This window comes from Dermacentor albipictus, chromosome 6 (assembly GCF_038994185.2).
Source record: "Dermacentor albipictus isolate Rhodes 1998 colony chromosome 6, USDA_Dalb.pri_finalv2, whole genome shotgun sequence".
NCBI classification, from domain to species: domain Eukaryota; kingdom Metazoa; phylum Arthropoda; class Arachnida; order Ixodida; family Ixodidae; genus Dermacentor; species Dermacentor albipictus.
Window position 1 is genome coordinate 66,325,367 of NC_091826.1, and position 14,392 is coordinate 66,339,758.

General features: G+C 45.4%; 1 protein-coding gene and 1 long non-coding RNA gene across 2 annotated transcripts in view; both read right to left on the reverse strand.

Moving 5' to 3' along the window:
- The window catches only part of LOC139046880 (uncharacterized), a 28,343-nt gene extending 14,443 nt beyond the window's left edge, over positions 1-13,900 (reverse strand). The window contains exons 1-2 of the long non-coding RNA XR_011506967.1: positions 13,588-13,900; positions 8,615-8,786 (exon numbers count right to left, since the gene is read on the reverse strand). This is a non-coding gene — a long non-coding RNA (uncharacterized lncRNA). The remainder of the gene's footprint in view (positions 1-8,614; positions 8,787-13,587) is intronic.
- Positions 1,699-7,438, reverse strand: LOC135901222 (THAP domain-containing protein 1-like). The gene is made up of 5 exons (XM_070520807.1): positions 6,775-7,438; positions 6,401-6,514; positions 5,450-5,554; positions 5,176-5,277; positions 1,699-4,198 (listed from the first exon to the last, which is right to left on the reverse strand). The coding sequence occupies exons 1-5, from the start codon at positions 7,094-7,096 to the stop codon at positions 3,654-3,656; spliced, it is 1,188 nt and encodes a 395-aa protein (XP_070376908.1). The 5' UTR covers positions 7,097-7,438; the 3' UTR covers positions 1,699-3,653.
- Positions 13,901-14,392: the final 492 nt, after the last annotated feature.

Sequence of the window (14,392 nt, forward strand, 5' to 3'; positions counted from 1 at the left end):
TGCAAGGTAAGAAACTTTTTACTCAGCTGTTTATTGAAAATGCAATATAGCCTAACTGAACCGTTGGGACTTGCCGAATAGCTATCATTTGCAAAGCTCCGAAAATCAGCTAACTCTGATGCAAAGCACAACCTTCCCTGTCGCAATATTTGTTACTTTTCAAACTTTCTGGGCATCAGCTTGCCCCATCTACACTTCATTCCTCCCTCGCCACTGCTGAAACGGTTATCGCCGTGCACGAAACTAAGAACGGTTTCGGGGAGGCGTTGACCTTTTCCGATGACTCAGGGACAGTTACAATGACTCTGAAATGCTTTGCGCGCAGGAGAGTATCCTGCTTTTAGCACATACATGCATGTTAATGCGGCTTCTCTCTCTGATTCTCTCTACTATAGCACAGCGCGGCAGTAGCGTGGGAGGCTCACGCTTGCACTAACATCGGGTATTTCCGGGGTTCTCAGCCGCCTGCATGACATGACCGATGGTCGTGCGATATGTCATAAAAGTCCAGGAGGCTGCTCGGTTGTCCAAACACTTGGCGATTCCGTGGTTAAACGGCCGTTATATGGTGCGCGGTCGACGGACGCGCAATGTCATTAAATAAAAAAAATAATAAAACGGGAGGACCATATCATTCTCGGGAGTCCCAACTTCGTACGAGTTGTGCACTATGCTTGAGTATGTTAAAGCGCACCGGAAGCAAACGATACGATGCGATGGTAGATCGCACTCAACAATATTTTTAGGTACTATAAATACTTGTTACTTTTCAGGTTGACTGAGACGTGCCAGTACGTTGCCGGCGTCTTACTCACCGTTGCCGACAAGGGGGCTGTGCCGTGGGAAAACAAGCCATCATGCGCGGACTTGCCATGCAAGTGGATTGTTCCTTCAGAAGGTTTGTATCATTCCATACGTGGCATTAATTAACTTACTGTAATCCAATTACACCAATTTAATTACTTCTCTTGGTTATTTGTAATGTAATTCACTACTTTCCTGGTCTAATAATATATTAACCTAATTAACTTTTTGTGAGTAATTTGGGAGCGAAAATATTTATTTGCTGCCTAAATTGCTTCTATATCGAGGGTGCACTCCAGCTCTTTGTGGGGCTGGCAAAGATTTGATCTCTTGTTTGCCGGGTTGGGCATCTTGAAAACAGGATCGAGCAAGGTGAAAAGCCTGGGCCAGTAAAGGCAATGGAGTTGAAAACGTAGGGGCGTGTCCAACTGCTTTATATAGAATATAGATGGCTTCTGGCTTCTTTATATAAATATAGATGGCTTCTGGCGCTTCATGAGAACCCGCACATACCGACACGCGCTTTAACAACATTTCAGCTTTACCCAAAACTAAAAAAGTTTTTTACCATACACAATACAGGGTTGCTACTAAAAAAATATCAGTAAAACGGCTATTTGGCCGTGAAAAAGGGCACCCTGTCTTCAAAGCAAGGAAAATATTTAGGCGCTGAATCTGGAACTCAGCTACCCCTGCGATGAAGTAAATTGAGAAATACGAGATGGCTGTAGGAGCTGCATACAGTTTTTTCTGAATATGAACAATAATAAGTAATTAAAAAGTAATTGCAATTACCTTCTGAAAGTAATTGCAATATGTCATTGCTCTTTGCGATCATTAATTGGCAATGTAATTTAATTACATTCTCGCAACTTTCAGGATAGTAATTAGTAATGTACTTTAATTACTTCTTTGAAGTAATTTTGCTATGCCTGTGTTATTCTGCAAATTTATTTGCTAAATAGTTCCTTTAGTTAAGCTTCTGGGTCATGGTTCTTGAAACTGTGAAAATCACTCCACACTTGCATGCTCAACTTGCTACTGGTGCATGTATAACGATAAAACCCTTTGGCGAAAAGCAGTACATGATTATGGGGCCTGCTTGTTGTCTCTATACCCAAAAAGTGCATCAAACAAACTCTGAAATGTTCAATTTTTCATTTCAGCAAGGAAACCAGCAGCGAAACGTCCACTGCAGGAAATTCCCTTCCATAGGAATGTTATCAACAAGCCACCATCTCCAAAATGGCTACGCGATTACAACCCGAGCCAAAGGTGATTTCTGATGCTGACATTTCCAAGCTGAAGGCAAGCCTTGTGACTGCGTGCCCAACACTGCATACAGTGCGATACATGTGCCCCCGCGCAACTCAGCTGGTCACGAAAGCAGCCGCAAATGTATGTTTGGAAATTGGTGACGAGGAAGATCTGTGGGGCAGTCACGGCACAGAAGTTGTGGCTCTTCACTAAGAGTCTTTGAAGGCGACATCAAGTGAGGAAAGACAGCGCATATGCACCCGCACACTTGGACAAGCCAACAACAAGAATTGGTTTGCTGAAAGAACAGGCCGCTTGACAGCATCATTATTTAAGAGAATATGTCACGTCACGAAACCAGAGGGTTTGCTGGGGACTGTGCTTTACCCAAATGACAAAGCAATATCAGAAGCAATGGCATATGGGCGGACGCATGAAGACTGTGCAGTGCAGTCTTATGTGCTGCTGATGAAAGCCACAGGCTACACTGTTGAAGTGAAAAACACAGGGTTGCACAGGCACTCTGTAAGATAGGGAGACTGGAGGTAGCAAGGTGGACTAGCCTAATTTGATGAAAATGCAGCAGCTGTGCACACACAATGATAAATGCAATGCTACGAATTAATCGAGCAGAGTAGCTCAGAAAACAATTTGAGGTTTATAGTATCCTAGCTAAAATGAAAGAGTGCACATAATGCGAAGGAAACAGCAAAATCATGTGTTTTTGTGATGCTGTATTACCGTTGCTTGTGCACCGTGATGACACGCTGATAAAAAATCTAGGATTTCACAAGCCATTTGAATGTGTCAGCTGATGTGTGCTCTGTATATGTCACAGGATGTTTTATCTGCATGTCTTAGGGCGGCACACATGACAATATTCCTTGGTGCCATATGTGGGCCTTCTCTGAATAGTCTGAAAATAAAACTTGAATTTTACACTGTTTTCATCAACTTATTTCCTCATAAAACAGTAAAATCGCAACATAGTAGTAGCAGCAAAAAAAGAAAAACAACAGTTTGTGAACTGAAACTGTTTTCTATGCTTATACAGCCACTTCATCTTTTATGAGTGGATTCCTAAAATTGCTGAGGAAGCAGCACACTTGAAACACGTGGTCAGCAATATCAATCATGTAAATTGGGAATGGCCGCTCAAGTAGACGAAAACTTTTCACGTGTGCAATAGCCCGTTCAACATGGACTCTTGCACAGGCAATGCGCCGCGTTTCATGGACTGCAGCTGGTGGCATCTGTTTTTGATGACGCTGACGGAATGGTGGTCGGTACACAGTCACTCCAGGTGGTATGTTGGGGAAGGTGAAACCTTTGTCCACCATGACTGCATCTCCTTCTACTAACTCGTCGAGCAATCCACTGCTTTCCAGGATCGTCGTGTCTGACACTGACCCACCCCAAAGGCGGGAAAGAAACGCTATGTATCCATCAGGAGTGCACCCCACAAGCACCTTGTATGTGTTGAAATGTTTGTATGCTGAAAATGTTTGCCTTTGGGCACTTAGCGACGATGATCGCTGAATTCTCACTTCAGTTGCATCAAGAACCAATCTTGTGTTCGCAAAGTCACGAAATTACTTCGGCAGGTATGGTTTCAAGGCTTCCCGAGAAGGTAGCGTAGTCAGTTTTTTTAGCTCTCGTTGCAGCAGATTCACCCATGTGGTGAAGATGCGGCTAACCTGGCTTTCACATATTAGGAAGTTGCGTGCTAGCTCTACACCACCTATTCCTCTTCTCAGGCTAAGCAATGCCATAAAGAACTCATTTTCCAATTCACTATCTTTTCGATGGCCAAGGAGGCCCTTTCCGCCTTTCTGGTTCGAACCCCAGTAGGCCATTTCACTAGCAAGGGGGTTTAGGTAGTCCAGTAAGCTTTGGAAAACTCCAATGTTTGGAAGTCCAACATAATGCATGCATTTGCTTGGATCATGCAGTATTTGTACTGTGAGATTTCTTGACTCTACCCTTTCAAGCTTGTTTTCAAGCCTTAGGTTTCTGTCCTGAAGCTGGATAGCAAGTTTCTGCAGTTCACCGAGAGTGCGCTCCATCCGTCTCACGTTGCCAAAACTGCACTGTTGACAACTGCATTCTGGCAGCGGTGCCTGCAATGGCTTGGTATCTGCAAATGATGGCAAAAGGAAACAAACTGTCACTTTCGCTCGGGTAGCAGAGGTGCTGTGATAGAACATATTGGTTGCCTGGTGATCAACCACTGTTTCCATAGCTGTACTGCATACGGCACAGGAATCTTAAGAGTGTCATACCGCGGTGGTCACATTTCGATGGAGGCAAAATGCAGGGGCCCGTGTATTGTGCTTTGTCGGTGCACTTTAAAGAACCCCAAGTGGTCAATATTTCCAGAGCGCTCCACTACGGTGTCCCTCATGGACTGGGTCCATTTGGGACGTTAAACCACACGAAACCAATCTAATGTTGACCTATAATAACCCCTGCTCACTCCGCTCCGATTAGAAAATAATCACGGACCCAGCTTTGTTTCAAAGCCAAGCATAACGCTTGCCAAGGTCCACTAAAGAAAAAAAAAACGGGACTAAAATGCTGAAAGTGCAGTTTCATGCCAGTGATTTTTGCAGTGAGGTATGGAAAGGAATTATAGGTGTAATGTTAAGAGACAATAAAAGAACAGGAGGGGTCAGGGAACAAATCCGTGTTGATGACGGCTTGGTTGAAACCAAGAAGGCAATATAGCCGACGGGCATTAAGAGTAACGGACTCATTCCAAGGCATGGCAAGCACAACAGAGGGCGTCGAATGTTAGGTGGGTGAATGAGATTAAGAAGGTTGCCGGGATAGCAAGGCTGCAGCTAGCACACGGTCAGGTTATTGGAGAAATATGGGAGAGGCCTTTGCCCAGCAGTGGGCGCAGTTAGGCTGATCATGATCTTTGATGGTGTATTTCTGTATTATTCGCAGAAAACTCTTGTTGATGTCAAAAATAAAGTGCAGTGTTATATAATGCTGAGACAAATTTCAGGGAGGATTAAAGTAAACTCAGCACAGGAAACAATAAGTCATAATGCCTATGCTACATATACCTAAATGTCTTTATACTGACGTGGTATAGTGAGCGAATACCTTTAGTGGTTTCCCCTTGAGCCGGTGATGGGGATGCAGGCTGTTGCGTGGTGGTTAGTAGCTCTGACTGGGCTGCAGATGTATATTCATTGATGTCAGCACCTGCAGGATGAAGTGAAAGACTACCAAAACATTTCCATAACTTGTCAAAATCTCTACAGGAAGAACCTTTACAACCTTATAGGCTTTTTTGCTATGTGCTCTCAGTAACTATAATGCTGACGCTGAGCATACCATGACAGTCTTATGCTGTTACGGTTTAATGTATATGTACCTTTACTGGCCTTCCCTTGGTTCAACGAAGGGGCTGTAGGTTGCTGTGTGGCAGGGAGCTGACTTGCTGTGTTCTTGGTACCCTTCTGCTTTGTAGAAGCAGCGCCTGTAATGAAGTTTCATGACGGTTAGAAAAAATAAGCTAAGCCTTTAGAAAAGGTGTACAAAAAAGCACGTAAAGCATGCACAGACAAGCAAACGAGAAACCACAATGCCAGGTCCACATTGATCCACATGATCCACATTGTCATCACCGTTGTTAACAAACACAAAGCTGTGTTAAAAGTACACACTCAGTGCGCACCGCCTTGCAGTGGTCCAGACCAAATACAGCATGCACATCCCCATCACAAGCTACACGGTACTTACATGCTCCCGTCGAAAAGCTCTAACACTTGTTAGTGCGATAAGGGGTGCTAATCCGCCACGGCAGCTCAATGGTTAAGGTAAGTCTGCCGTAGTCCGAGAGACAAGCGCTCAATCACGACATGAACGGGCGCGTTGCCATGAAGATGAAACAACGCGCGTCCAAGTGTTCGAAAAGAGGACACGTCAAAAACGCTTTAAAGCAGCAATCCTCACTACAGTGTTTCTCATACTCGATAGGTTGGTACAGGACGTTGAGCGCTAAAACGAAAAAAGTGGAAACTGGCAAGGTCGCTTCTCAAGTCCAACGCAGCACTTCACGCTCACTCCATTAGCGTAAAATGTCCGCGAAGTGCATAGCAAAACAATAATTTCGAGCTGTACGTTTTCATTTTTAACAGGTCTGCAGTTCTTTAATTTCACTAATCTCGTTACTTCTCCATTTAAACGTATTGTTGCAGCGTTCCGCACGGCTTCTGAAACTCGCCGCACTATGTCGCGCGTATGCGGTTGCTAGCTCACATCAATCCCTATTTCAACCTATAAAAACGAAACAAGTACATACGAACTGAAACCTTGCATTCACCTTGGTTTTTCAGCCAACGGCTGTGCCGATCTGCACCAGCCTGGCCCGGAGTTCTCTTGTAGCAGAACATATTTGGCACGTAGTCGGGATGATTCTTAAAAGTTGACGGCCGCCCTGGAATTTTTCAAAATATTAGCAAAACCAGCAAACCTGTCATAACTGCAGAAACCAGTGCAAAAGGACACGGCTGAGAAATGCGACACGGACGGACGACCCGGATACGCGGAGCATCCGTATACGGGTGGTATTGCCTGATCAATTTTCACCTTATCGATTCTGTTTACGCTGGCTAGAAGCATAGTAAACTACCTAGCTCAACAGCATGCATTGCTCAAAACTCTTCGCATGTCTATCAAGTTTGTTTTAGCACTTACCTGCAATAAAATGCGCGCTGCAAATGCGTGAATGTTCGTTCGGTTGCCACAATGAACCGTCTTCATTCTTCCTTTTTACGGCAGCAATCCAAGCATCTTGCTTCTCGGGGTACAGTTTCGCTGACGGAAATCTAAAAAACTTCACCGCCTCTTTGCCGTAAAAGTAATTAGTACAGCCATACGCGACGCAGTGCGCTGGCATTGTGCCGAAACGTGCAGCCCGGAAACCCCGAGTCTGCCGGATCAACGTGGTCCGGCGGAAAGTCGTCTGTTTGCTTTCCAACCAAACTGAGGGCGCTGCTATCCGGCTTCTGTCACGCATGCGCAGCAGGTTTCCCGCAAGTTGTCTATTAAGGGAAAACTATGGAGGCAAAGCGCGCACAAGTGAGAGCGGTACTGAAAAGAGTCCCGCCTTTTCATGCACGTGAGTTTAACCTGGGCGAAATCAAACGTAAACACCTTATTAGCAACAACTAGATACGTTAAACACACCACTGAATGTAAAAGTTTCCTTATGTTGCCGCTTTTCCTTACGCGTCGGGGCAAACGCGAAAGCATCGCACATGAAAATGCGTCTTTTCAGACATTGTTCCGAGCAACTAAAAGCACTGTGAAATGTTGGCGGACTACTTGGCGCCGTAACACATGTGCATCAGCCACGCACCCGTAGCTGTCCGTTCGTTGCCAAAGAAAGTTGTCCTCGAGTTTTCTATACCTGAACGTATCATGTCTGATGCATGTATCATGGCGGGCTCCTCTCCCTCGGTTCTCTCTGCACGCGCTGCTCGATCCTGTAACGCCGCTGCGATAACCGTGCGTCGTGCTGCTTTCCTTATTAATTCAGACAAGACTTGTTCAGTATGTATGACCTAGGTTCAAAACCGCCCGCACCAGAGAAATAAAAAACATTTTGTCTCATTAAATAGGCAGTACCTACCACGTGACCCATGTTCGTGCCAAAGACAATAAATGAAGAGCGCGATCTAGAATGTCGCGCTCTTCATACGCAGTGACCAAGCTGGGCTGAAAGTGATTCAATGAAAAGTGGCAGATACCCACCGTCACAAACCCAGTAACAAAATTTGGCATGCAGGGTGTTCATGGAACCGCGGCATATAAGCAGGGTTGCCTAGCCAGTAAGCCAAGTTGAATAAATGATTGGTTTGGAACCTGGCTACTTCAGCATAGCAGTCCAATGCTCTAACAGTTAGGCCATGGGCTACCCAGTGATCCAAGGTGAGGTGAATGGTTGTGAAAATGGACAAACTGGTAAGCAGGCAGGCAACCTACCGCAAGCTGGTGTGGTAACCCCAGAAATGCTCATCTCATTAATATTTTTTAAAACAGTGCTGGAGAAATGTATGTTTCTAATGGGCATAGAAAGACGGCGCTGTGACGTCGAGGTCGTTGGTTGTTTGAGAACCTGCACATAGCCTCTAAAATATAGGGCAGCGTTAAAGGAGTCGGAGAAGTAGGAAACGCCTAAAAATCGTTCAGTGTCTTCGTGGCACAGTAAGTATGGCATTATATGTCAGGCCCCTGTTTTCTACGATATCCCCCTGTTCTCTCCTTTAGCGCATTTCTCCTTTTTAAACACCTTTCCTATGCGCTTTAACCACCATAATGACAGATGCTTGTAATTTACGTTTTGCAGCAGAACCCGTATGGTGGAGCTTCGTGCTGACTGATGCTACTGCTATGTACAGTACATCACGCCACGGAAAAGCACACAACGAACAACGCACACGAGTGCACAGTAAGCCCTCAATGCTCATGAGTGGAAGTTGAATCATTGTGGCTTCAAAAAAGCCGTGTCAATATGGTCAAACATGAAGCTTACCGTAGTTCTGATCAGTGCCCTATCCATGATCATCTTCGCCTCCTTGTTAACAAGAGGCTCTCGGTGGATGGATGAGGGCAGTTGCTTCCTCTGACTCCGCTCTTCCCTGCGCATCCATGCGTGGGCTCGACGTCAGTTCGTCTTGGGGCTGTTCTTTCGTTGAATAGTGCAGCTGCCGGGTTTTAGAGTAACATTTTGTAGAAATCCGAAAAGAATCACACAGAAAGAGCAATCTATGAGCAAATATGTCGCATTAATGGAACAACATGACGAATGATGATATTAGATGAACTAAAAAGAAATTTATTCCGAGCTTTTATAGAGCAAGATAAAGCGCTCTTCATGTCACAAGGCGTGTCGCAGTTATTATTTAGAAAGTGGACGTTGCACAGAGAACAACTTCAATTGCGGCATTTCAGTTTCAGTCGCGATCATATGCATTTTCACTTTTTACTTAACGAGAAAAAAAAGCGTATACCAATTGGCGACGCTATACCACGCAACGTCGACGTGAATTGTAGTTAAAATGATTCAATGCTTCAATGTGGAATATTTCTGTCGACTGTGTCTACTTCTGTCACTTTTCGTGTCATCATTATCTATTTTATTTTTATTCGTATTTCACGCCCAATCATGTGCGCATTTGCTTTGCGCTTTCCATTCGATACCTAGAGGCCTGGTGGACCAATCCTAGAGGTGTGGATGTGTGGAGTACAATGTGGTTATGTTCAAGTATATTGGTACTAATTACGCCACTGCTTTTATCTTACCTAATCAGCGACTAATTATCGCGTCTTAATGGCACCGCCGAAGTCTCCTTCCAGACGCATAATTGCCCCTTTCATGTAATCGAACTCGGTTCATTTTCCAAACGTGTGCCTTAGGATAGTTTTGCCTCAACATGACTCCATCTATGGTGGTGCGCCATATTCATGTGTAGAGTGGTGCACTAAGGTGGGTTTTGGTCACATTGGTGTTTTTTAACACCCGTGCCATTAATTTGTAAATTGAGACTAATTCTCACATCTTGTCTCGTTGATAGTCACATTTTGATACGGCTTGCGGCTCGATACGAGCCTCTACAGGTGCGAAAGAAAACAACTTTTCCTTTCTTTAAGTCGTTGCCAGGATGTTCAGATCCTTCCCGTACAAAAATGACTGTTGATTAACCATAGATATATTGTTGGGCCATTGTTGAAGCAAAGGACTTCAACAAATTTTCATAAGCAATTGAGTTCGATCAACACTTGCACAACAATAAAACCGTTAGTAAGCTCTGTTAGCTCTGTAAAGCCAGTAAGCTCTGTAAAGCCAGTAAGCTCTGAAAGGCTTGGCGCGTGCGCAGCGTGCCACTTCCTCGTACTGGTGCGGGACCACCCCACTTTCCTAGCCGTTTTCGCTACGTAATAACTGCAACGGTAAGCTAGCTTCATGACCGCCCAAGATCATAACGATTTAACATTTCTTCGCCGGTGTACAAATGCCATCGTCGTTTTAACATACACTAGAGTACATAGCCATTGGTACGACAAAAAATGAGCACGTTTCCTGGAGCAGAATGCGAAATTCACTTGCAAACATGGTGACTACGCGCATGTGGAGTTCCCCAAAAGTAGACACATTGGCAGCCGGGCCGGTGACACGACGGGCGCAGACACGCGACGACGCTATCTTCGAGCATCGGGCGCGCTGTGGGAACTGTGGGATGCAAGTGCGCACGCGCTGCAAACATACACGTGAGAGGTCTTCGGAATTCCTGCGACGCACCCTCTATCCGGAAAGTAAATATAGTTTTTTTTTATCCAACGGCCGTGGTAATCGAGATCAAACAACGAACGCGCTTTGAGATCGCAGCGCGTTGACCATTGACTTCAAAGAGCTTCGGATCCAGCAACAGCCGCAACACTATCACAGCTAATCGCTGTATCTGCGGCTGCTCCCGACTCTCGCCTTGCAAGAAGCATGCGATTTATTTCAGCCTCCGCTGAACTGTCATCCTCTCGTCTCCCAAGCCTGCAGGACTCGTATGTTCAGTTAAATAGAAGAAGACGAATAGAAAATGAAAGAAATGCAGGTAACGGACTCTTATCATACCTTACCTGTCACCTCACCATCTGCAAAGATGCTAAAAACTATTTTAATAGCGTTACTTTTGTTAAAATCACGAAATTAGTAATAATTTTTATTTCTAGGTAGCGATACAAACGTCAAGGTAGCGTTCGGGTGTGCGTGTGTGCGCGCGCACGTGGTTGTCACCGTTGTAACTTCGTTTTGCGCACATTTTTTCAACAGTACAAACGGTTACCGCTAGTTTCGTAGTCGCATTTTTTGTAGTAGTATTTGTTGTTTACGCTACAAATTGGTTGTTCTGAAAAATTTACGATGGTTAGTAGATGAAAAATTATTGCTAATTAATTGGCTTGTTTTCAGTGCGGTTATCTTACGTTTGAAAGGTTTTATAACTCAACACTATAGTGAAGCTGTGATCGACTTCCGTACTGAGTTACTTGGTTGCAGTTGTGCGGTGGTTGACGCCTCGCGCTTTTTGATGTAAGTATTTTTGCTTTTCGGACGTCATGACGCACATTTTAGTGAAATGCTTTAAAGACGATAAGTGGAACGTTTATCCGTTGAAGTCGTTGGCTGACCCAGCTACTAGTCTTCGAATGATGTGCGAGCCTGGCTGTTTTAATTAGTTGCGCTATAGAGGTCATGATGCCTGTTGGAGAGAAGGCACGCCGAAACAGGCGCAGCCGAACATTTTCCACATAAGTAAGTAGACTCGTTGTCGTGAGCACTTAGCCTTTTTTTCTATTTTGACATTGACAAGCGTGAGATGTTAAGCACACCGTTCACTTTCTTCGGGCAAACCGCATGCCCCGGAGCGAAAGCGTGCGATACTAACGCTCGCTGCCGCCGTCACTTCGTTTGAAACAATGGTAGGCGATGAGGCAGCGGCGCCCCACGTGCGTAAAATTTCATTGCTTCATTTGCTCCTGTCTAATGACGCTTCCTTAATTTGTATGAGAGAGCACAATTGGAACATAAGGATCAGCTTCTCTGCGCAGTGATAATGTTGTACAGTGGCCACGCCATCTTTCATAGGGGCTCACGTGTGCCGTCTAAGCGGTTGTTATCGCGTTCCGATACGTGAGAGGCGCGCTGCCTTTCAAGGTATTTAGTCAGGCCTTACGAGCTTAGGAGAACCACGACAAGTAAGTGTGCAGCGAGTGTGCAGCTGTGCAACGCTTGCACCACATTCGTCCCGGAATGCAGTGTCGCACTTCACACTTACGCATTTGGTAATTATGGCAGCCGCCTTGGAAATTTGGGGCTCGATGTTGTGGATACGATCCCTGCAGCGGCCGCATTCCAATGGAGCGGAATGCAAAAACGATTGTGCATTATGCATTGTATAAGCACTTAAAAATTTCCAGGAAGTCAAAATTAATACGGCGTCCCTAACTACGACGTGCCTCATAATCAGATCGTTGGTTTGGCACGTGGAACATCAGAATTATTTTTTTCCGTAGTGGCCCATCGTATACCATATGGTTAGTGTGATAACCTTTTGTGCCGTAACGGTTAAGCGCGCCTCGATTTAGGTTGCGGCTAATGAAGCGGCGCACCGCGATATATATTTCGCCTCTTTGGGATTTGCGGAGAAGGGACAACCGATTAGTCACAGCTTCTGCGCAGTGACTGTACATGGATACACAGCGCAAATGAACAGAGGTGTGGTGACGACGTCGGCAAAGAACACAGCCGCCGACGGGCTCACCTTATCGCCTATCACCGCCAAAACTACCGCAGTAAGCATCTTTATCTAGCGCGGCGGGTTGCCGTTGAAGGCGTACTGTACAATTTTAATAGGCGATAACTGAAACATGCCACCGTTCTCTGCTACCTCTTTGAGTTGGACCGATCCGAATGTGCGTTGCTTCCAGAAGTGAAAGGAGCGCCAATCGGCGCGTTGTCGCCTCGAGCTAAGCGTCGCACTCGAGCACCGTTTGCGCGGCGAAGAATGACGCCTTCATGATGCTAGCTCTCTGCGCAGATGCTACCGCGCAAAACGCGCAAGTTCCCGTACGCGACGTTCTGCACACAAATCGCCTGGGCAGATCGGAGCCATGCCGGAGCGGCTAGCTTCAAAGAAGCGGTACATGTTCTCACTCGTACAGGCACACTCACGCCCGCATCGCTCTCGGCGTATCTTTAGGTCATTCGTGCTGCTGGACTTCTGCCCAAATATTCTATATCTGCTTGGTATCGGCTATGCACTGTCACGTGGCCTTTGGCTCTGCGAGAGCCGGGAATATTTTTGCCCGCTGTGAAACTTAGCTGTGCGCGACTTAGATAACATTTACCGTAGCATCTATTCAACGCATGACAATTGCATATATTCAACGCATGGCATGTCACATGCCTGTTGGTATGTGTGCAAGCATTCGTAATTTTTAAACATACTAAGCTCTACTTTTCGGTACTCATGACGCTGTTTCATACTGTGCTGCATTCTCCAGGCGCAGGAACTTTTTTATGCTGTAAGTGCATGTGTTCTTTTTGCACATACTGGAAAAAAAATTGTCGTGAGCATAAATATGCATGTATATCACTTTCCTTGTAATTTTTCTTCAACACGGGTGCCGTATCTGCCTCCGTCTTTGTCACTGGTTTGTCCCAATTTATATGTTACTTTTATGTATTTTAAGCAATAAAACTCTGGTAGCATTTTAATAATATTTTACCTGCGCAATTCAGGTAATTGGCGTTTCGTATACGCATTTATTTGCTTTTTTCACTGTCTCACCAATCTGGCTGTCAAGTCTTTGGAGCCTGTTTTGCACGCAGAGAGCGGATGATCGTCAAACATCGAATGAGTGTAGAAAAAGAACCGATAATTAGAAAGGTCAGAGGGAAGTAAGAAAACAATTCGAATGAAGAAGAAGATGTTGTTCCAAAATGCGACTTACTGCGTTCAGGGTTTTGCGTTGTGGTTGCGACTGCCATCGATGCAGCACAATTTCTTTTTCCGACAGAGGCAAGTCTTTCGGACCAGTTGAGGATGACGAAAGATGTGCGTGTCTGCGGATATATGGGCCGCGATGGTCACCATTCCGTTCCGACACGAACGGAGTTTCGCGCTCCGTCAAGGTTGGAAGGGCCCTTCTTCCGAGCTGTTACCTAAATCGGCTCGTTCAAATCTATCTAGTAAAATGGAGCAGAAAAATTCAGAATTTACCGAAAGGATCCGCCTCTATTCCACCCTGTGAAAGCGGATGCACATCGAAGCTGTAGACTACATTAGACATGTGCAACCGACGTAAGACAAGCACAACCACGCCATCTGACGTGCGTTGACGGCAGACAAGCATCATAGGCGCCACCGAGTTACATCGCGCGCTGACGCATATTCGGGGAAGTCCAACATGCATCCTCACCCTTCCAGGCCTTCCAACGTGCGCAAGTGCCGTATTGCAATAATAAAATATTTGAAAGTAGATTGCGTGAGAAAATTTCTTAAACTACAGCTTACGCAAAAGCTGCAGACATGTATGATAGCTTGGCACTGTAACTCGAGTATGTGAAAGAAAAGTCACTCTATTACCCGGAAGGTAAAAAACAAATCGATTTTCCAGCCGTTTTTTGAGGTCTAGCTGAGTGTTGCGGCCGCAAGAAGCGGTCCTGCTTTGCGGTGTGCACGAGCCCCCGAATTTGCTAGAACAACTGCAAGGCTACAACAGCTTCACCGCGAAACGACCACAGCTCGCCCATCTT